This window comes from Carassius gibelio, chromosome B19 (assembly GCF_023724105.1).
Source record: "Carassius gibelio isolate Cgi1373 ecotype wild population from Czech Republic chromosome B19, carGib1.2-hapl.c, whole genome shotgun sequence".
Taxonomy (NCBI): domain Eukaryota; kingdom Metazoa; phylum Chordata; class Actinopteri; order Cypriniformes; family Cyprinidae; genus Carassius; species Carassius gibelio.
In genome coordinates this window covers 19439811-19462690 of record NC_068414.1, presented here as the reverse complement: position 1 = coordinate 19462690, position 22880 = coordinate 19439811, and the positions used below count along the sequence as shown (strand labels likewise).

The 22880-nt window shown below is 37.7% G+C and overlaps 1 protein-coding gene and 1 long non-coding RNA gene across 2 annotated transcripts in view; one reads left to right on the top strand and one right to left on the bottom strand.

The window, feature by feature from the left end:
• LOC127978926 (protein tyrosine phosphatase type IVA 2) overlaps positions 1-22746 on the top strand; it is a 28574-nt gene extending 5828 nt beyond the window's left edge. The window contains exons 2-7 of the mRNA XM_052583943.1: positions 10224-10500; positions 10798-10906; positions 11008-11100; positions 19655-19785; positions 21164-21238; positions 21589-22746. Of these exons, the coding sequence (XP_052439903.1) occupies positions 10496-10500; positions 10798-10906; positions 11008-11100; positions 19655-19785; positions 21164-21238; positions 21589-21700 (525 nt within the window). The 5' untranslated portion in view covers positions 10224-10495 and the 3' untranslated portion in view covers positions 21701-22746. The remainder of the gene's footprint in view (positions 1-10223; positions 10501-10797; positions 10907-11007; positions 11101-19654; positions 19786-21163; positions 21239-21588) is intronic.
• On the bottom strand, positions 12770-16199 carry LOC127978927 (uncharacterized). The gene is made up of 2 exons (XR_008158672.1): positions 13641-16199; positions 12770-13218 (listed from the first exon to the last, which is right to left on the bottom strand). It is a non-coding gene; the product is annotated as an uncharacterized LOC127978927 (long non-coding RNA).
• Positions 22747-22880: the final 134 nt, after the last annotated feature.

The window sequence follows — 22880 nt, the reverse complement described above, 5'->3', positions numbered from 1 at the left end:
AAAAAAAAAAACTCCTTAATAAAAATACATTTTATGTAGGCTTTAAGGCTTATAATTTACTTATAGGCTATATAATAAAGTTTTGTTTCAAATGGATTAAGAACAGGCTGCTAGTCCATATAATAGGTAAAATTATGTATGGAAACAGCTCAAAGGCAAAACCTTTATTTTGCGATTGACCAAAACTTATGTATCATTTCGTTTTTGGAAAAGGCCAGTTGGATGGAAAATTTCAAGTTTTTTTTTAAACACATTCTCTTTGTCATTAACAAAACAGCAAAAACTGGATGGAAACTTGGCTAATGTCACAGTATAATTTGTGTGATTTGCATGGTGCCGTCTTGTTGACACATCAGTTGCAAATTCACAAGTAAGATTTTGTGTATAAACCGACATGTCTTTTTATGTTCTGAGACTGTTGTAAATATACAGCTACAAAATTCAGATTCAGTGATCCTTTGTCCAGCGCTCCTCTGAGAGACTGGTGAGGAATGCAGACAGACAGGCCTCAAGAATGTGTGTGGCATTCAGTGTGTACCTCAGGTGTATTTATAGCGCACCAAGTAGCTTTACACAGATTTTTATTTCTGGCCTTTATGACATAAGGTGTGCAGTATTCTAAATTAGAGTTGCTATTTAAACCGCTAAATAGCTACTTCAACGTCTTGACCCTACGGTCCAATGCTTTTTTTTAATGCCCTTTGTTACTTTCTGCATGGTGTGGTTCAGACAAGTTAATTGTGTGAAAGTTACTTTTCCTCTTAGCAACTTAAAAAAAAAAAAACACCTGGAGAGATGGGCCATTAATTCTCACTCTGTGTTATCCTGTCTCGAAGCAGGACCCATATTTCCTCTGCTTTGCTGAGAATGGCATCGGTGAGTGGCTCTTCACACTTGAGTGGCTCTGGTGTAGCAGGCTGAAGGAGCGAAGTTCATTCTCTGTGTCCGGTTTTCCTGTGTAACGTGACTTCTTGACCTTCTGGTGACATTAGGTGTAACATCATAGTGATTTTTGTCAGTTCACAGTTAGATATTTACCTGAGGGGCCATGTATTGTTAAAAAAAAAAAAAAAAAAAGTAATCCGTCAACCAAGGTCTTTGGCTGTATGTAGTGCTTTGGTTGTAAAGTGTACTTTACCTGTTTTAATTATGCATGTGAATGTTTAATTTTTTTAACCTTTTTTTTTTAGTTCTTTGATGTGGTGGCATACTTGATTTCTTCAATCATTTATTCCACTTAAAACACATCCCTTTCTTTCAATCGACTGCATTCATATTAGAGATGCACCGATTGATCGCCCAGGGATCCGAATCGGGGCGATTTTCCTCATGATCGGCCAGGTACAGTCTCACTTCTTTCCAGTTTTGGTTTTCATACTCGCATTGTTGCTCAATTTTATATTTTCAACAAAATTGTGAATATTCAATGTATCGCTCAGCCCTACCTGTACGTTAACAGATAACAACATTCCATTTTTACTACTTGTTAAACAGTGTGAATCTCTTTATGGCAGTGCCAGTGATAGACCTACATCTGCACAGCCAAATCTCTTTTTCTGATCTCACGAGAGTGTCAAAAGTCCCACCTTTCTCATTTGTAATGTCCAGGTATGCAGCAAACAAAGCTGTGAAACTCATTGGTGGTTTCAATTCAGGGAGTTTAATTCAGAAGCAGTTGTTGCTTAATACAGTAATTGGTGAAGGAATGTGTACCTCGTTTTTCATGTGTACATTTGTGGTGGCCCAACTTGATCTAACTTGCTTTGTCTCTTACACTCCATACCATTATAATTAAAGAATCTTGGCAGCTGTTCTGATGTGAATGCTTGTGACATGGCCTGTGGAAACCTGCGTGATTCTGCATATAAACCTTTCTGGAGCTGGTGTTAAGTTTACTGCTTGTGGTATTTGCTAAATGGCCTCAGATCAATCGCATCCTGCTTAGGATGGACTTGCACTTATCTTCCCTTATCTAGATGGAGCATTCAGGCATTTGCTCTTGCATTTTGAATTGTCGCTGAGCTTGAACATATGGCCTCCACAAAGTCAGCACAGCATTGGTCTTGACAACAAATCTGAACACGGTTATTTAGATTTTTAATGGTAATAAAAATAATTTAGTTCAAGAAAAAAAAACACTACTATTAAAAATTAAATGCATCTGTTTAATGCACCATGCGGAACGACAGTCGCATCACAGATCAGAATTCATTGTGTTATCCAGTGAGTAGAGTGAGTCTAGCTGACGGACAAGAAGAGTGAGGTGAGACCGACGAAGAAGACGATGGCGGATGATTTGTTTTGGAAACGTGTCAAAAGCGCCGGTTTGGCAATATTTCGAATTTTAAAAAGCCTGTTGACTTCTGCTGTTTATCTAAGGAGATTTTGGAAATTTTTTAAACATTTGTTAATTTCGTTCCACATTGTTTGCTGATTTTTACTTTAAACTTTGTGTCATTTTATTTATTTTATTTGACATTTGACAAGATGTATGCCGTGCCTCCTTTCTTATTCGTTTTGCTAATAAACATTCGACATTTCTTATTTGGTTATATATTATACGTTACGTTGTCCCACAGTAAACGTTAAAAGACCAAATGACGCCACATTTCAGTTTTGTACACTCGACTCTAGCTGAAGTAGCTCATTCTCTCAACTCCATAGCCCAACCGGATGATACACTGCACTGTTTTTCGTACGCATTAATAATGTTGTATTTAATTACAAAGGAAAGGATTCACCAGTATTTGTATGTTTAAGTATTTTTTTGTTTTGTTTTTTTTGTGGTTGAGGGAACACGTTGGGAAAAGTCCCCTGTTCAACACTGTATCACTGAAAGAAATCTCGGCTCGCAAACTTTTACACCATCGACAAACAAACGCACAGCGTTTTTAATACATAATTTTTACGCGTCTCGTCACGCCAGAGCTGTCAAACATGTGTAGTGATACAATGTTGTTTCTACATAACTTACAACCCTCTACGGACACCTTGGCAATTGAATCGCCATTGGCTAGTAATTATTTTAGTTTACTCGCCAGTCAGTCAAGCTTTATACTAATCAAGTATCATTTAAGAATAGAACTTTAATAATTAGAAGTAAATTTGATAACCATGTTTGAATGTTTATTAGTCGTTTTAACTGAACATTTTAACATTGACTGGTGGTGGTGCTTTTTTGGTCATTCAGTGTTTCTGGGAAAAAATCAAAACAGGGATGATAATAGGTGAGCGCCAGCCAATGAGATTGCCGTTCGCACCTTAACTCCACCCACTACTGGAAAACCCAGCTGTTCTTACAAGCTGAAGTCTTCCATTGGAACGCTGTTATTTTGACAGGAAAATACAACAAAGAATATTGTTTAAATGTAGCACATCAATCCCCCCTCTCTCTCTCTTTCTCTGAGTGTGAGAAAAAGCAACGGCGATTTGTCGCTAACACACTGGCAAGTAAAATCAGTATTTATTAGCCATTGGCTCATATTAGCCATCATTTAGTAGCCAGAAGGAAGATTTAGTCGCATATGAGAGTGATTTACTCGCAATGAAGAGGGTTGACATACTAGCCACAGAGCTAACTTCTGAAAAAGTACTTGAAGACTGGAAATAAAATGCATCCCCCGGACAGCAGTTATTTATAGACACGCGACCAATAATACTGTTTGTTAGTTTGCTTATTATGCCGTTAAAAACAAGAGTAAACAAAAACTGTCCATATAATGTAAAATGTTGCAGAATGCTGGAGGAAAATTAACTTGACAGAGACGTGACAGTATGCAGAAACTTGTGCGTGATAACAAATTCAACTCTTCATGCGATCTTGTATATCATGAGCGCATGCTATAAAACGAACTGTAAATAACCAACAAATATATCACTCCGCCGGCAGCACTAACTTCAGCTGCAAACACTGCACTGGGAACAACGCCGCTGTTTAGAGCCCGGTTTACACCGCCTTTCTCCACGGAGCTGCTTGGGATTATATTACACTTTATTGCGTCTTGTACACACACCGGGGATGAAAATGTACTTTTTTTTTTTGTCCACCGGCCGGGTGAAACGGTATGCTATTTTTATTTACCCGCCACAACACACAAACACCCGCATTTGGCTGGTGGCGGGTGCTAATTTCCATCGCTGCTCCTGTGTATCGATATTTTCTTACACCCCTCAAAAGGAGTAGAGAGTGTGTAACTGGTGCATTTTTGAAGCTGCAGAAGTTCTAGTGAGAATGAGATGACAAGTGAAGCCTTTGCAATTTTGTGGTAGAAAGTGGCAAGGGGTAACACTTACACACTCATGTTCTCGTGCAAGATTCACAGATGATCTGTATGCGGCTGTTCCCCGAAGTGGCAAGTAGACAGAAGTTGCAATCGATGGCAGATGTCCAGGGAATCCTTATCACCTGAGGGACATTTGTCTTGTGCATTCATTCAGTGTTTTTGGGGATGGAAAAAAATGCTTCAGTGCTGTCCGGAGTTTTTTCTGTGAATTCTCAATGCATGGGTGGTGGGTGTTTGCTCTCAGCAGGGTGGAGTACATATGTGTGTGCCAAAAATGTAGCACTGTGGCTTGATGAGATGATTAGTTAAACATGACACTGTTTGTATTGCGGGAAGTCTAGAAAGTGTGTGGCTGCATTTATTTGACCAGACATACTGTAAAAACACTTATTTTGAAATATTACAATTTAAAATAACTTTTCTATTTTTAAGGAGTCATATGGCGTTGCTAAAAATAACATTGTTGTTTATTTGGTGTAATGCAATGTGTTTAAACCCAAAGTAAAGTAAAAAAACACATTATTTTCCACAATGTACATTATTGTTGCTCCTCTATTCCCTGTCTTTCTGAAAAGTGTAGATTTTTACAAAGCTCATCATTCTGAAAAGCGAGGTGTATTCTGATTGGCTATCCAGTGCATTGTGATTTGGCTTAATACCTCAAGCATGTGAGTGAAATGTTACGCCCCTAAACATACTGTGGGAAGTCTCCCGCCACGACCAGACAAAACCAACAAAACCCATTGAACATGAGGCATTTGTTATATCCAGTGGCGACATAATTACTGATTATAATGACTTCTACTGTCTTTATGTGCTGCAATGCATATCACGCCGTATGAACATAAAACCAAGTCTGCATTTGTGTCAGAAGCAGCAGACTGTCCTTGCAAAGTCGAACTGCCTCACTTTATGGAACAGACCTTGATCACAGACCCATTGTAGGCTAGTCTGCAGGTTCAGGGAACAGTCCTCCATAAAATGCGTCACACACTGCAGGCTTGAGTTAGGAACGTCCGGTGGGTTAGAGAATGGCGGGCCAGCGGATTCGACGAATGACACATGTGATAACCCCGGCCTGACTCCGCTTCATCCACAGTGAAAGCCGTTCCAGCGATCCATAACGCGAAGTTGATGTATTTTCTCAGCGACCAGCAGGGATCAGCGAGGATTTCGATAAAAGCCAAGATTAGACTGGTTTTCCTTTGCTAAAGTAAGGAAACTTTGCTTCCTTTGCTCCTATTAACAAATGTTTGTTTTCACAAGGCTCAACCGGGCATACACAAAGCATTTTACATCATTTTACAATCCTGCTAGTAGCATTTTATTCAGATTAAAACCCCTTTGGAGAGGTTTTTTTTTTTTTGGTTACTTTGCACTGTGTGCTGCTGCAGTAGACACATTTTGCAGCATTAAGGTTAATGATTAATCAAGTAATCGTTCATTAATGAAAAAAAATTATTATGGAAATGATCACAAATTCACATCCCTAATTAGAATCCTTCTAACTCAATGACATGTTTACATGTGAGTGTGCATGGCTGTGATGTCATTGACTATGCTGCTGGCAATAAAATGATCAGCTCAGAATCGGCAAGATGTGAGACTGACCAGTCTGTCACTGATCCGGGCCAGTCATGGGAAAAATTTTACGAATCAGATCACTGGCCGGTCAATCAGTGCATCTCTAAGATTTACTTATTTTAAATAAACTTGAAGGCTATGTGCAGTTGCTGTAACTTGTTCATGTAACCCCAGTATGTGATATAGCCAGAGGTTTGAGCAAAGCATGAGCTGGCACAGCTCTTATCTTTGGTTCTCTCTGCATCACTCCCTCCATCCCTCAGCCCAAGGCCTGTGATCTCTCCGAGTCATCCTCTGAAAGCTCTGAAGGAAAGAGCATTGCAACAGACTCTGATAGAGGTTGATCTTTGGGTCAATAGCTCATACTGATCTCTAGGGGAATAAAGAAAGAGTGCTTTATGAAGTAGAAATGAAGAACGTGAAATAAATGAATGTAGCATAGGTATCACTGTATTTTCTAAAAGCTTTTTTTTTTCAGTCAAATGACTTTAATTTCTCATGAGTCAGTTTGTTCCTTTAATCCTGGTCTGCTTCTGTGTTCTGACATGCTGTGCAATGTGCATCCATACACAGAGCCTTTGGCCCATATCTACAGCAGGTTTTCGATTGGAATTATCATGAAGAACGAAGGCAAAACTTCAGAAAAAGTGACGTGACATTCAACCAAATATGGTGACCCATACTCAGAATTCGTGCTCTGCATTTAACCCATCCAAAGTGCACACACACAGCAGTGAATACACATACACACTGAACACACAACCGGAGCAGTGGGCAGCTATTTATGCTGAAGCGCCCGGGGAGCAGTTGGGGGTTCTGTGCCTTGCTCAAGGGCACCTCAGTGGTGGTATTGCCGGCCCGAGATTCGAGCCCACAACCTTAGGGTTAGGCTCTTAGGGTTTATGGGTTTTTTCCAAAGCCATAAACGGTTAGGTTACGTTATATGTAAATATTCTCCCTCATCAGATATAGATATTCACACTCACCCCTATTACCGTTGTGTTTATATAACAACATGAGTCACACTTTCCTGCTACTGTTCCTACAAATTCATTTCGTAGTAGTGCCAAATCCCTAAAATTAATGCAACATGGATAGATTAAGATGCTCTTACAGTATGGGATATGCTCAGTCACGCTACATAAAAAAAAGTCTGTACTTCTATAACCTGTTTGGGTTGCTGTGTTCTCAGATAGAGCGCTCATTATCACTATGTACAGTACAATCCTAGATTGCGACAAGAGCAGCCATATGACCTTTCAAACTTTCTCTGCTGCATAGGGTCGAGGGAAAGAGTGCTCAGATAGAGGAAGGCTTGAAAGAGAGCAAATGGAGAGAGAGAGACAAAGTTCTGTACCCAGTGACCTCTCCTCTAGATAACAAGCAACAGTATTTCACAAAACAGTGGGCAACATGAAACTGTCATTTCTGAGAAGTCTTCCTTTTTCTTCCAGTTTTCTGTTCGTTCATGCACAAAGCAGCTGATGTGTGTGAGTTTGTGTATGCGGCAGGGGAACTGAGCAACATGTACGTGTGACACAGCAGAGCCTTCACACTGGCTCACCTCCGGTGTTAAAGAGAAACTGAATGTTTCTAAATGCTAGTAGGGTCTTGTGAGAGAAGATTGTCAGTAATGTGTTAGAGCTGACTTTGCAATTACCAAGTGACTTTAAATGCCAGAAAGCTCCTGGTGATTTGGTGTTTTTTCTTTTCTTTGTGTCTGACTGTTTGTTACTTTGCACTCATTTTTTCTGTTCCGTTCTTACAGGAGTGGCTTGCAAATGTGGTTTGATTTGCATGAGTTCCTGGTAAAAGTAGAGCAGGAGGAAGTAGGGCCTTCATAGGAACGCCATTTCACACAGCTGCATCCCTGACTGCATGGCTTCTTAAAGAGATTTTATGGTCATTGCTTACGCTTGGTATTTGCATGTTTTTGGCGATCAGTGTTGAAAACATTTTGTGTCTAAAACCACATTGTGAGGTGGTGAGAAATGAATGTGATAAAAGTTGTATATCGTGTAAAAATGATTGCATTCTGCAGTTCCTAATTAACAAAACTCCCACCTATAAATCAACACTAAAACAAAAAGTGTGCTGACATTTGTACTTCTGTGTATGCTTTAAGTACTTTACGTAAATCTGATTAAAAATAACAAGAGACATTTGTAATTTTACTTAGTTTATTTTTTTTAAATAAATGCTGTCAATAAATCAAGAAAAAAAGATTCCCACAAAAAATGAGCAGCAACATTTTTTTTTACATTTGATAATAAGAAATGTTTCTTGAGCACCAAATCAGCACATGAGAATGATTTCTGGAGAATTATGTGAAAGTACTCTACCTTCACAAAATTATTGTGTTAAAATGTAAGAGGAGGGCTGCTTTGTAAAACTGTATTTCCAAACAATTTTTGTTTTACATATCTTACTGAATTCAGTAATTCTGTAAGTTGACATGGTAATATTTTTATCTAGCAATACTTTCCTTGGTAATATCACTTTTGTTAATTCATATCAAGTCATTTAATATATGAATACCAAACATGTAATCAGGAAGCAGGTCATCTGTATAAGCACAAACAATGAGAGCTGTTTCTTATGAATCTTGTTTTTCAAATCAGTTGAAAGACTCCCAAACTTGCCAATTTGAATGGGAATTGTCTCTTGTGGGGGCATAAGCTATTTTCAACATTTACAGGGGTTATTCAGTAATTTTTATTGCTGTCCAAATCCAGATTGTCTGTGTTTTCTCAATGTAAAAATTCCCATCTGAATTACCTGCTGTTTTTTGGCAAACACCAAGGTCGTGTCGTATGGTAATTTGTTTGCCATCCGAATCCACATTTTTACATCATGGAATTGATTCAACATTCACTGTTAGAATTCTGACCACTGCTAAACACTGTACGGTAACTGTTGCTCTTAGCTGTAATTTGCATGCATATTTATTATTGAAATGCTGTAAAGTATTTACATGAATAATATTTCATAACTGCTCCACCACAGCGAGTGGAAGCTGTTAGCAACAAAAAGACATTGACATTGTATTTACAGAGCAGTGCATTCCCTGGTTCGTAGGATCACTGAACTAGCTTCTCTACTGTGAAAAAATTGTCACCTGAATCCATAAGTTTTATTGTTGAGGTGCCATATGAATTTATTTTTACAGCTGCCTAATTGAAAAAAAAATTGTCCAAATAGGGCTTTTGTCTGTAACACAGACTTCACTAGAGACACTTGTTAATACTAGACGTTAACGCTATTGTCAGATCAACCAAGACTGATATTAATATCTGCTTGTAAATGGGATCATTATCTTATTTGCACCTCAGCATCACAATAGCATCTCTTTCCAACTGTCCTATTCCTTTGTGTGATTGTGCTTCCTTTGTGCATCTCAATTATCCTGTCTGAACCATTGGTTTACCATCAGGCCCTTGGGGAATGTTTAAAAAAAAAAGCACTTGTGGTCTTCTAGTCCTGAGTGTGCTTTTTAGCTCTGGACCTCTTTTGATAAGATAATCACATCCTAGACTTGCTGCTTTTTCTCTTTTGAAGAGACCACTTTCTTCTCTTTTTGTTGCCGTCTATTTAACCTCATCTGTTGGATCTAGCATTCGAGACTGCCTCTTTCCTTCTGAGAATTGCAACTTGTTGACGGTCCAAGTCTTCTGATGTTCCTTTTCTTTTTTTAAATCGTGTCTGTCTCAACATGTCCAAGTCTCGTATCGTAAAGACTCGCATTGTGTGTCCTGTTTTTTTTTCCTTTTTTTTCTTAATGTGGTTATTCAATCTGTTACAGAACAGGGAGCCAAGATGACTTGGTTACTTTGATGGGTGTCCTTTTAGTGTAGATGGGGGTGGCGAGTCGAGTAGAGAAGCGTGGGACTGTGAAACCATTGATGCTGTTTGAAGCTTTGCCTGACTTTAATCCTTGCGAACTCTTTAGACTTTTCAGAAACAAGCCCTCCCTGTATTGTCCTTTTGCATGTCAACCTTTCTCATTCACTCTCTCTACCCTTCTGTTTTTCTCCAGTGTGCACTGTGTTTGATTTGAAAAAGACTCAATTTTAAGAGGCAAAAGTGGCATGACTCAAGACATTGTGTTTTGTGCCACATCAGGATGGTAGGTGCCAAGGTGTCCTAGACTCGCTGTTATTACCTGCCTTCTTCAAATTGCCTTTCTCAATGGGACGAGTCACTGGCTTACAAAGCCGCAAGGGTGAATCATCAGTCAGAGCTGAGCAGTACTACTCTTAAGATGTTCATAGGGATTTACAGGATGTCTAAATGACTGTTCATTCAAAGATGTTTTGTTCTGCTCTAACTGTATCTTCTTTCTCTCTCTCTCTCCAGCATTTCTGTGTTGATTCGGATCACACATATATGGCGTTTGTGACCGTCTGTGGAGAGTTCTGCCAGGCTCAGCACCTCACCTTTGTGGACAAGTGAATTGCTAGCCACCCGCGGGACTACGCTACCCAGAAGCCTCCCTGACAGCCAGCGCACTGGGCCCAGTCTGTCTCTTCTATACCCTTTTGGGATCCCGTGTAGTCCTCAAACACGCCAGCCTGACTTCCTGCCTACAGCTTTCTCTCCCTATAGCCAATTAGAAACTCTTCTCCTGAATGGGGTAATCTCAGTTGTCTGAATTGGATGACTGAAGGATAGTCTCCTTTTTTCTGAAGTTTTCTTTTCCAGTTTCTCATCCCTTTTTTTATACATCTTTTAAACATCGTGGACTAGATCACCCTCCTTTTGACTTTATTTGTACTTCTAGTAGTCTAGTGTCCACCCTCCATTGCACCCAGTATATATATTTTTTGTCTGTATTTATTTTTTCATACTGCTGAAAACTGAGCCAAAGATTTTTTTTTTTTAAAAACAAAGGAACAGGAATTATAAGTACTTCATTGTAATTGTTTTAAAGACGTCTTGCCAACATGAACCGCCCTGCCGCTGTTGAGATTTCCTATGACTGCATGAGATTCCTCATCACACACAACCCCACCAACTCCACTCTCAACAAGTTCACTGAGGTAAGCGATCCGTCTAGATCCGCCTTTTGTGAATGAGTCGGTCACGAAAGGGGAAACCCAAATTTCCTTACTCACACGTTTCGTTCTGCCTCCCCCCTTAGGAGCTGAAGAAGTTTGAGGTGAACACATTGGTGAGAGTATGTGAAGCCACCTATGACAAGGCACCAGTGGAGAAGGAGGGCATCCAGGTCCTGGTGAGTAAATCTAATTAATGATTTGAAGAACAGTGTTTAGGGGAGGAAGGAAAGAAAATATACTTATTTTGCAACACTGAATGACAGTGCTTTTCTGCAAGATCAGCTGTCCTCTCTTGATAAAAAGGCACATTTATGCCTATGCCACACTCTTGGGAACTCCCAGTGGTAATTCACCAGCACAAAAGGGCAACTTTTTAGTTTCTTCAGCTAGTCCAAAACTCCCACACTGGCCCCAAGCAATAGTTACTGTTCAGCCCTGTTCATTACTGTTTACTGTACCTTTTATGTTTATGTTTAAATGGTAACTATTGAGGTCATATTCACCTTATTCCGCCCCGCCCACTTTTAATACTTCGCATTTCCGCATTTTGTCATCCGACTTCCGCTAAACCGATACGGCACGTCCGGTTACTAGTTTAGTAGTTGTACGATTGTTTATAGTTTGCTATAACTGTGGAGAAATGACAAAGAACGTTATTTTATAAATTGGGAGCACGATGAAAACGTCTTACGACGATCAAATGGTCTCAAATTGTCCCATCCATCGTCGCTGTTAACGTGGGTAATGTTAGACGATATGAAGAAGTGGCCAGAGTTAACCTATATATTTAACTGCCCTGTCAGGAGGAGTTGATGGAGCAGCAAGGAAAAATGATTTAAAAAAAAAAATGTACCGAGGCTTACCAGTATTTACATAGTGAGACAGTTGGTCGTGTACTGTTACACAGCGAGGGTTTTTTCGTCTTTTTAAAATTGAACGTGCAACTAGACAGTCGAGCAGTCTAACCTCTCAGCGTGGTGCTGGTTAGTTTTGTGTGTGTGTGATGTTAATATACACGAAGTTATAAATGTTTAAAAGTATAATAACGTGTTTGATGACCATCATCAGACTAAGTATTTTGTCTAATAACTTAATTGCACAGTGGAGTAAGGTAAGTGAACGTTTATCAATTACACATTAGAAAAGGAGGAGGCTGGAACTTGGAAGTGAAAAACGCCTTATATCCAGGTATGCATAATTATTAGGCAGATTTTATTTTACAGATAAAACAAGCCAAAAAAAGATTATATATCACTTATAAAAGATTAAATGCAAAATTAATAGTTAAGATTGGTTTGGAATTGGTACATTTTACCAAAAAAATATGATCAGAAAATCAGCTTGCCTCTTAATTCTGCGGTGTATATGCAAAAGGTAAGGTAAAGGTAAGATTTGGTTGGTGTACGTCAAGTCTAATCAATGAATAAGGTAAACGTCAAGTGTAATAATAATGAATGATTCTGAAATAAGACAACTGTGAAATCTTTGAAATGTATTTTAGGTTTGCCATGTTCTGTACAGGGCTGAGGGCCTGTAAGCTGCTCATCTGGGTTCCATCACAGCAAGTTACATGTGCCACACAATCAGCAATTCTGTGCCAAGACTGTAGCTAGACTACAAACCTTTTATTTTAAGTGTATGCTTCCTCGTGTCAGATGAGTTTCAGACAGGCTACCTGCTGCTTTCAACAAGATAGTTGCAGCTTTGTAAATAAGCAGGAATGAGAATAATTAGGTTAAGGATAGGATATTAGGTAATTGGGATGGGGTGTAGAGGGTGTGGGTGAAGAACTATATCAAATAAGTTGTTTTAAATCAGTTGTGTTAAACAAGAGACAGACTGTGATTTGTTTTTTAGAACATGGATCATTTAATATAAGTTGTATAAAATCATTTGTGATGTATTGATCAGTGTTTGTTGTTTTCAGGAAGCAAGAGACACCTTCTACTGACCATCCTATAAAATTTCAACATTTAATTTCCATATGTAATAAACCAAGATGGAATTAACTTGCAAACTTGACATGAGTTATTCCTTCAAATCAGAGATTAAAGATGAAAAAAAGATCAAATTAAGATAAATAAATAAAAACTATTTACAGCAGGTAATGTCAGGTGACACTGTAAAGGTTCATAATAACTATTACAGCAGGTAACTTTTGGTGACTTTGTAAAGGTTCATAAAAAATAACTATCACAGCAGGTAACTTCTGGTGACTTTCAGCAAGATCAGGGGCATGTGGATCTGATGACCCTCACAGCTGTCCACTGCATCACTGGCGGTCATCGATACATCTGTGGAAATAATTCAACATTTTTACATTAGAACTTACAATATATCATGAAAATTAATATATTATGTGACCCGAACTTAGAACTGTGTGTGTGTGTGTGAGAGAGAGATGCATTAGAGACAAAACAGTATACACACTATTAACTGTAGTGTTCAAACGTAGGTCAGTATCTGAATGAGAAATGAGGCTAGCTGGCCTGCTATCACCTGCAATCTCTGTAGCAGGAATAATGTGAGCTATTTTAATGTACTATAATATTTTGTACTACCCTAAATATTAAATAAATGGGTGGACAATGGTCATCATGGAACATTCGTTGTACTTTGTTAACTGCCTGTTACTGATCATAAATGTATTCATAGAACGGACTTCATAAATCTAACGTTAGGCGAGCAAACACATAGCTAGTTAAGGTTAGCTTACCCGAATCTGATAACCTTTCCATCCCCGGCGTGACCTCTTTAACGGGACATCGTAGTCGAGCCATTTCTCGGGGTAAAAGTGTTCGTCAGTCGCCTTCCCGTCCATGAAATGGTACGAACACACATAAGAGCGCTTGGGTGGGCGCTTCAAATTTAGCGCCTTCATCCATTTCCTCAGGTGCTTCTCTTCTTTAGGTGGTGGGTGTAAATTGTAAAGTGCACCACAGCACTCCGACCGCGTCACAATGTGTTCGCTACATCGTTGGTGCAATTATTTTTTAATACAATTGTTATGCAGCCCCTAACTGAGCATATATCATACTTCTGTTCGTTCTGCGTTCTGTTATCTAGCCAGCCACTAGCTTAGGTACGTTACATCCGGTCCCTCAGCCGGAAGTAAGATGACAAAACGAGCGCAATGGCGGCACCGTTGTTGCCATGGAAAATAAGGTGAATACACTGCAGTTCAAAAGTTTTGCTCAGTAAGTGACAAAAAGTGACAGTAAATAGAGGACAGGAAATTACAATTTTTTTCAGTAAATGTTCTTTCGAACTTTCTATTCATCAAAGAACCCTGCAAGAAAAGTGTCACAGCTTTCACAAAAGTATTTATCAGCACAAAGTGTTTTCAACATTAATATTAATAATGAAAAGAAATGTTTCTTGAACAGCTAATCAGCATGGTAGTATGATTTCTGAAGTATCATGTGACATGGAAAACTGGAGTAATGGCAAAAAATTAAATTTAATTTTTTTTTTTTTTCATTTGTAAAGATTCAAATAGAAAACTGTTATTTTGACAAATATTCCACAGTATCACCGTTTTAGTGTATTTTTGTGTAAATAAATTAACATAAGATTATTCTTTTAAAGACGTGAAGAAAAATCTTACAAATCACAAAATTTTGAACTGGAGTGTATTACTCCATTCTCTTAATTTTCAGTTTGATATCCTCAGTTTGAAAGCATGCCAAGCAAAAAAAAAAAAAAAAGTTTACATTTTTTACAATTTTCCCCATGAAAATAGAAATACTTGTGGTATTGTATAATGAGGATTGCAGTAACTGTGCTGCAATTTTAGTGACTGTTTTTACATTTGAAATTTTTTTTTTCTGTGACCTGATCTCAAAAGGGGCACTGAACAAGCACATTCTCAAACATGCTCTTTTCCAAAGTAGGTCGTTTCACCCAGTGCTCCACTGATGTCACCAACAAGTGCTGTATGCGGGTGTGTGTCTAATAAAGACATCTCATTCTTAGGGGCCTTTCTAAAAAACGTACTCCGCATGTTGAGCCATTATTTACATTTAACATTATCTTGTTCTGAGCCTGCTGGAAAAAGATAGGCCTCTGACAGAGTTTTGTCTTTATATGTGTCCGAATTCGCTTACTCGTTCACTCATTGAACAACCCTATATAGTGTATAGCGGATGAGTGGACTATATCAGAAAGGAGTGAACACGTAAGTGAATGGATTCGGACGGTGACGTATACACTTCGCGTAAGACCTGGAGCTGTTGCAAAAACATTGCCATATGTACTTTTATATTACATGTACCTTATTTAAGAAAATAATATAGCAATAATACTCAAAATGACTGATGATTATACATACCTCTGCGTCAGCTTTGTGGTTTCATCGATGGTATATTAATTTGTTTTGTAATGTTTTTATTTTCATAATCATAAAATGCTATTAATATACTGAGAACAAAAATAAACATACATTAACACGTTCATAATGTTATGCATTTATTATTTTTAGTATCTTGACACTTTTGAGCTCAGATCAGGTAATGGTCATAGAGTGCCCTCAGGTGATCATTAATTTTACAGCAAAATCAATACGCTACCTACTGTGATTAACGAACATTTTTTAATTATCCACCAAATTATCATCATTTTTGTAAGTTAACAATGATGCCATCTCAGTAAATTAGTAAAATATTAAACTGAGTTATTGCCTACGTAACATATGTTAATATAAATAATGAATGAAAAAAATGTAAAACAGAAATAAAGATGTAAACGGCATCTCTCGTTCAAACTCACTCTCTCCCGCTCTCGCTTCTAGTTTGCCCGGTTCTTCACATAGGATTGTGGGAAATAGTGCTCTGCGAGTATATATCGCTTGTACACTCGGAATCAGAATGTATCGTGGGTAAAAAAAAAAAAATTCCTTGGGTCCTCAGCCTTACACTGTGTCTACACCGAACACGAGTGGTGTGGCACGACAAAATACTGCAGAACTCATTATAAACAGTCTACACTGGATGCAGCACAGAGCGACACTAAATCCAACGGCAGAAAACTGCTGCTGTGTTCTATTTATGACGTATATGGTGCACATGTTAACAGTTCAGAGCGTTCACACTGCACTTGTTTGCTGTCCATCAGTGTGCTCCAGGAGAGATGCATCTGTAGCAGTCATCCAGCAATTGTTTCTGCATGGAGTCCATTAATGTCTGCTGTTTCAAAGTCAACACATGGGTTTTTGGCTAGATTTAAAACAAGGAAAAGTGCACTTTTAGATAAATAAGGCAATAATAGATGGCACTCGTGGAGGTAGGATAACAAAGTTATATTTATTGAGTTTGAATTTGAACATGTCTATGAAAGATTGTATTACTGTACTGTGTTTAATATAGAATCACAATGCTGACAAAGCATTTTCAGAGAAAAACTTTGTATTTGAAATCAAAATAATGGATAAATGTTGAGTTTGTGGTTAAAAAAAAAAACAGATCATTGTCACGCATACACATACTGTATTCGCACTGCAGATGTAGTACGTGTGAATCTAGTGCAACAGATCCATTTCAACACCTGAGGTAATGCTACAATGAGCTCCTATGACCAATGCATAGCCAAAGCAAAATAAAAAAATCCCTGATCACTGGATTTTTTTTTTTTTTTTTGTCATATGTTTAGACATTTTGTCACACCTTTACTTAGTTTTTATTTGACCTCATGTCTGTTCTAGAGACATGTTATAACTTTTTGATAAAACTGTAATTGTTTTTCTTTTGGAAACCTGTTTCAAATTCATTTATGACTTTAAAGCATATCTTTGTATGTCAAAATTGAAATCGCAAAATTGATCAAAGAAATCGCCGTAGGTTTTTTTTGTCCATGTTGCACTGCCCCACTCTAGACTACACAATACTTTGATCATGAAATACTTATTGATTACTCATTAATGATTAATTCAGAAGATATAAAATGTAAAAAATATATAAGATAAAGATTTGAATGAGATCAATCGGTGCAAATAAAAAAAAAAATCCATAACACCTCCCAGATAATTTATTTACCATCTGTAATCACCTGTACTCTGCATGCTAGGTTGGTAAACAGAAGATATATTGACAGCTACAAATGTTTTAAAAGCAGCTATATATGGAGATATAGGCAAACCAAAGTTTCTAATTTAAAAAAGGAAATTTCAACATTTTACTTTTGTTCCCTTTTGTGTAATTGATAATTTTCCATGACCTACAGAAGGTTATTTTTAAATAATAAGGAAGCAAAGGTGTTAGGGGAACAATATCCTTAATTCCTTAAAGAGAAGGTACAGAGTAGTTTAAACTGCTGTCATGGTAGTGTGGTAACCGTCAACATTCCCTGTGTGATAGTGATACATGGCCCATGGCATCTAACTCCAGCTGTAATTTAATACCTGAGTAAAGATTTACATCCTTGCTATTCAAATTCAACAAAGTGCACCTTGTCCATTTTTCTTTGGAAGCGTCTGACTCAAAATTGACACAGGGAATAGCTAAATAAGGTTTGATTGTTAACTAGGGATTCCATGTTTAAGGAGCTTGGAAAGTGAGAGACTGCTGTGAGCTGAAGCTGTCCGCGGGACAGCAGGAGCACAGCAGCCCAGATAGCTGCATAGACAGTCCGTTTCCATTTATCTTTCATACTCGCAATACCAATATATTGAGACACATTTCACGATTCTGTTAAATTCAATTTTGATTATTTTGGATACATATCAGGTACAGTACAAGGAAAAAAAATATCTCAACTAATGCTAATATAATACGTAATATATACATGAGTCAGTTGGTTTTACATTATAATATTTTTGGGCCGATTTACGATATTTACAGTATTTATCACTGTATTTTCTTTTTTGTACATATATAAAAAAAAATTATTACAGCCCAATGTTGTCCAACATAATACATATTAAAGGCTATGAAAAACAAATAACTATGTAAGTGTAAATATGTAAGCCTTTACGTTGTGCAAAAAAGGGTTAAAATCACATTTTATTGTAACATTATAACATTGCAATCTAAAAACAAAAATAAGGCTTTTACAGCAGAAGTTAAATTCACTAAACTAAAAAGTGAAAATAAATGACAACAAAAGCACATGGTTGTTAGGCTATTTTGATTATTCTACCCCATTACACTCACTTTACAGTCACATTTATTGTCCAACTACAAATATTTCAACGTAATGTATATTTTTGCTCCAATTTAATTGAGCTCTGCCTGTTTTGTGCGCATTTGCAGTGGCGCTCATTCACTGAATGCGGCACATATAGCCTTTCTGTCAAAGCATATGATACGCCGATCCACTTAAGCTAATATCCAAAACGAAACCATAAACTAACAAGTTTTTAAAAGCCTTAATATGAAGCTTGACACGTTTAGAACAATAATATATCGATATAAATGGTATTGCCTCATATAGAATTGCTTATAAAGAAAATATTGAGATCGTAAAAACTTGATATACAAAAACGAAAATACAGAGATATATACCGTATATCGCAAATCAGCCAAATAATACTGAGATATGAATTTTTGCCTGTATTGCCGAGCCATACAGTCTTCTCACGCACTCAGCTCTTGGTATATTCAAAGAGGAAATGGAAAGCAGGCTGAGATAACCACATGAAACTATTGATAATTAATGCTCCCTAAGCTGTGTTTAGCGATGCAAATGGGTTTACCAAAAAACCACCTTACTCCCTTGAGTATGATAGTAGACTTGTCATTTTGCCAAACCCGATACGTCTTGCTGCAAACTCCTCTCTGTACTGATGGCTTTTCTTATTGATCTTTTCTCTTTTCAGCATCACATTGTATCTTAATTTCCTTGGTTCCTCATCTCCTGCTTTGTCTTTGCATATTTCTGTCCTCTTCTCTCAGCCCTTTCTTGCTAGTGGTGTGGTTTGGCTGGGAGGGGGCCAGATCTCTGTGGCCTTCTGCTCAAAAACAGTTCATGAGAACATTCTGCTCTCCCACAATGCCTTGCTCCTAAGGCCTAATGAAAGTTCTTCAGCTGTTTTACTTTGCGAATGTTCCCTCCAGCACTCTACCCAGTGCAATTATAACTCATTTGAATTTCATGCAATTACTGTAACTGCTCCTATAAAACTCCAGGTTGTGGTAATTTACCGCCCTCCTGGGCAAATTCTAGACGCCTTCCTAGAGGAGCTAGATGGGCTGCTGTCCTCATTCCTGGAGGATGGCAGTCCACTTTTAGTGTTTGGCGACTTCTGCATTCATCTGGACAAGCCTTATGCTACAGACTTCACTATTAACTTCTTGCTTCATTTGATCTCAAATGACTTACTACAAGCACACACAAATCAGGCAACCAACTTGACTTAATTTACCCACACATTTGTATTGCAGACAACATTTTGGTTGAACCGCTAAGCAGTTGACCATTTATTTACATTTTGCTACCTGTGTGCCACCAACCCCTATACCGGCCCATTAAAAAAATAAAAAAATGTCTTTCTCTTTATTTATTCCTTCACTTTTTAGCTTATACTTATTTAAACAATGCCTGAAATGTGGTAGTAATGGCACTTCCTGGGTCTGTTTGCCTATTTAAGAAGAAGCACTTTGTTTTCCTTAATTGTATGTCGCTTTGGATAAAAGCATTTTCAAAATGACTAAATGTGAATGCTCTCATGTACAGAAGACATTATATTGTTAAAGCAAAATCTAAAATGCTGTTTGTGTGTGTTTTTTATGGTTGCAGGACTGGCCCTTTGATGATGGAGCTCCGCCCCCAACCCAGATTGTAGATGATTGGTTGAACCTGCTGAAGACTAAGTTCAGAGAGGAGCCAGGATGCTGCATTGCTGTTCACTGTGTTGCGGGGTTGGGCCGGTTAGTGTTGTATTTTCAATGTGCTGCTTCAGGTTTTTGGAACAAAAAAGAGAAAAGGGTTAGTCCCTCCTTCAGTAGCTCTCGTGATACGACATATGTATTGTCTTAAGAAGTCTCTTATGGTTTACCAACACTGTATTTGTGAGATCAGAAATACAGTAAAAACAGTAATATTATGAAATTCAAAGTTTTCTATCTGATTGTTTTATGAAATGTAATTAATTCCAGTGTCATGTGATCCTTTCAGAAATCATTCTAATACACTGATTTGGTGCTAAATACACATAACTTATTATCATCACATCAGTGTTGAAAACAGTTGTTCTGCTTAATATTTTTAATATAATTAATATAATCTTTTATTTAGGATTTTTTGAAGAACAGTGCAAAAGAACACATTTAAAATAGAAATCTTTTGTGGCATTATAATTGTATTTATTGTTACTTTTGATCATTGTAATGGATCTAATTAATTAATTTCTTTAAAAAAATAATACTGAGCCCAAACGAGACCTTAATCTTGAGTGTTAAGCACATTCACACAGTGTACTGGATCCACTCTGCACATCCCTAGGAACCAACTAAACCGTAGGACTGACTCAAGAATGTGTTTTATGTAAATGTTCACTCAGTCAGGTAAACCCTACATCTGCCTGATTATACTGGCCTTCTAGATAAGATAGATGAGTTGATTAATTGCTCAAGCAGCCCATGACTTTTATGAATTGGTTGTGTAACCAGTAGCCTGCATATGAGACCCACTTGTGTTCTCAAACACTTCCTAATTTTTAGGATTACCATTCAGCCTCACTCACCCCTGTTTGAGCTGACTGGCACACACTCGCACACATAACAGTAACCAGTCTAAACCTGAGAAGGTAAGCGTCTGTGACCTGCTGGTGTTAGTATGGTGTAACCAACATTGTTTGCAGTACTGTGCACTCTGTACTCTTGCATTCATTTTCCTAAGCTCAGTTTACACCAGTTCATTTAGGGAAAAACGGCAGCACCATTTTAAACAAGCCTGTGGTCACGCTGCTCTCCAAGCGCAGAAGTGTTTTTGTTGTTGTTTGTTCAGCGTTTTTTAGGGATGGTGTGTGTGTGAGAGAACTCAACTACAGACTGCCTTCTCAGCTCTTGTCCTTTTTATATACACAAGCGTCTCAGAATATAGTTTACTCTGTGAACACAAGCACACTTGTTTATTAGCTCCCAAAGATGGCACACACTGATTCTATCATTGTTGATGCAGGTGCAAAAATTCATGACCTTAAAAAAGGTTCTTTTTCTTTATTTTTCTTTTTTTTTTTTTTTTTCATCAAGCTATAATTGAAACCTTGCATTGTATTGAAATTTTTTTTTCTTCTCAATTTCATAGAGCACCTGTACTGGTGGCTTTAGCCTTAATTGAGTGTGGAATGAAGTATGAAGATGCGGTGCAGTTTATAAGACAGTAAGTAGTGGTTTCTCCTTGATATACATTTGACATTCTAACTTCTGTTTTAAGGTTGCTAGAAGATGCATAACAAATGAAAACCGTGTGTTCTACAATCAGCTCGAAATCTTAAACTAGTTTGATATTCTCTGAGTGGATGGAATTATAGTCTGAAGTAAAAAAAAAATTAAAAAAAAAAAGAAATCTGAGTCTGTGCCCTTCTTACCAACTACCCAAAATTGGCAGACGGTCTGACATTCTGCAGCTTGCATTGACACCTCTGGACTGAAGAGTGGCACATAAATCTGAGCGAAAGTAATTCCAGCCTTTAGTAGGTTTAACCTGACATAATGTTTTTGTTTTTTTAGGAAGAGACGTGGAGCTTTCAACTCCAAGCAGCTTCTTTACCTTGAAAAATACAGACCCAAGATGCGTCTGCGGTTCAAGGATGCCAACGGTCACAACTGCTGTGTCCAGTAGTGCGTCTTTCTGTCAGTCATACAAAACAACAGTGGGAAGTTCAAGAGCTGTGGGTTATAATTGTGGTGATTTTATCAAATGAATCATGGCTAATCGATCACAGAGATGTAATGAATGAAGGCTGATCTATGGATTCTTCAGCAGTATCAAAGAGAAGGGGTCAAAGCACACAGATGAGCCCACAACCTGGTTGGTTAACCAGCGTTAACGGTCACGGGCAAGAATTTACACCGGTTCGCCTGATTCCCCAAATTTCTGATAATGTGATGACTTTTTATTTTGTGTTATTTCCGAACGAGTCCTTTGAACCATGATGAAAAGATTTACATTTGTTATCATTGCTGAATTTTATTAAGACTTATTGCTGGATCTGTAACTTTTATCCTTTTTTTTATTATTATTATTATTTCCACACACAATAGCCAATTTTGTTACAGAGACAACTCTGAAGTAGGCATATATTTTTGCACAAAATTTTTTTTTTTTTTTTTTTTTTTTTTTGAAGTTCCTCTCCAATGCAGCAATCGCCCCCTTTGAAATGACTTTTAGGTTCAAAACTAAACTTTAGGTTTAGTTTTAAGTTTTAAATATGTCAGCTGTATTTATTTACTATAATTAGTGTGTCTTGTCAGGAGTGTGGGTGGGGTTAGAACACTTTTCTTTCTTTCATGGAGCCATGTTATTTTCTCTCGTTTTCTTTGGGGAGTGCAATATTCAGTCCAGCTTAGAAAAGCCCTCACCCTTAGGACCGTCCTACACCTAAATTCAAATACAGGAGGATACATGGCTTGTCTTTGGTACTCACTTTCTATAGCTGCTCAGTAAAAAGCTTTACTGTTGGCCAGACTGTGACACCCACACATAATGTGTGCACTTTATCTGTCACCCCACAGACACTGAAGGAAGTGAGAGGCAGGAGACTGGTCAGCTCTGGGTTTATTTTAATTTTTTTTTTTTTTTTTTTTTTGGTTTTTAATCATTGTGCCCATTTTGAAAACACCCCCACTTCATCTTGGTTTTAAGACAAATAAATGAATTGAATTTGATTCTGGCCTGTTTTCATTGTGTGTTATTTCCTGTAATATGTTAGCTATTTACTGTGCTTGGCAGATGAGTCACTTCGTGATGACTGATTTTTTTGGCCAACTTCAAGATAAAATCTGAAATTATGGCGGAGGAT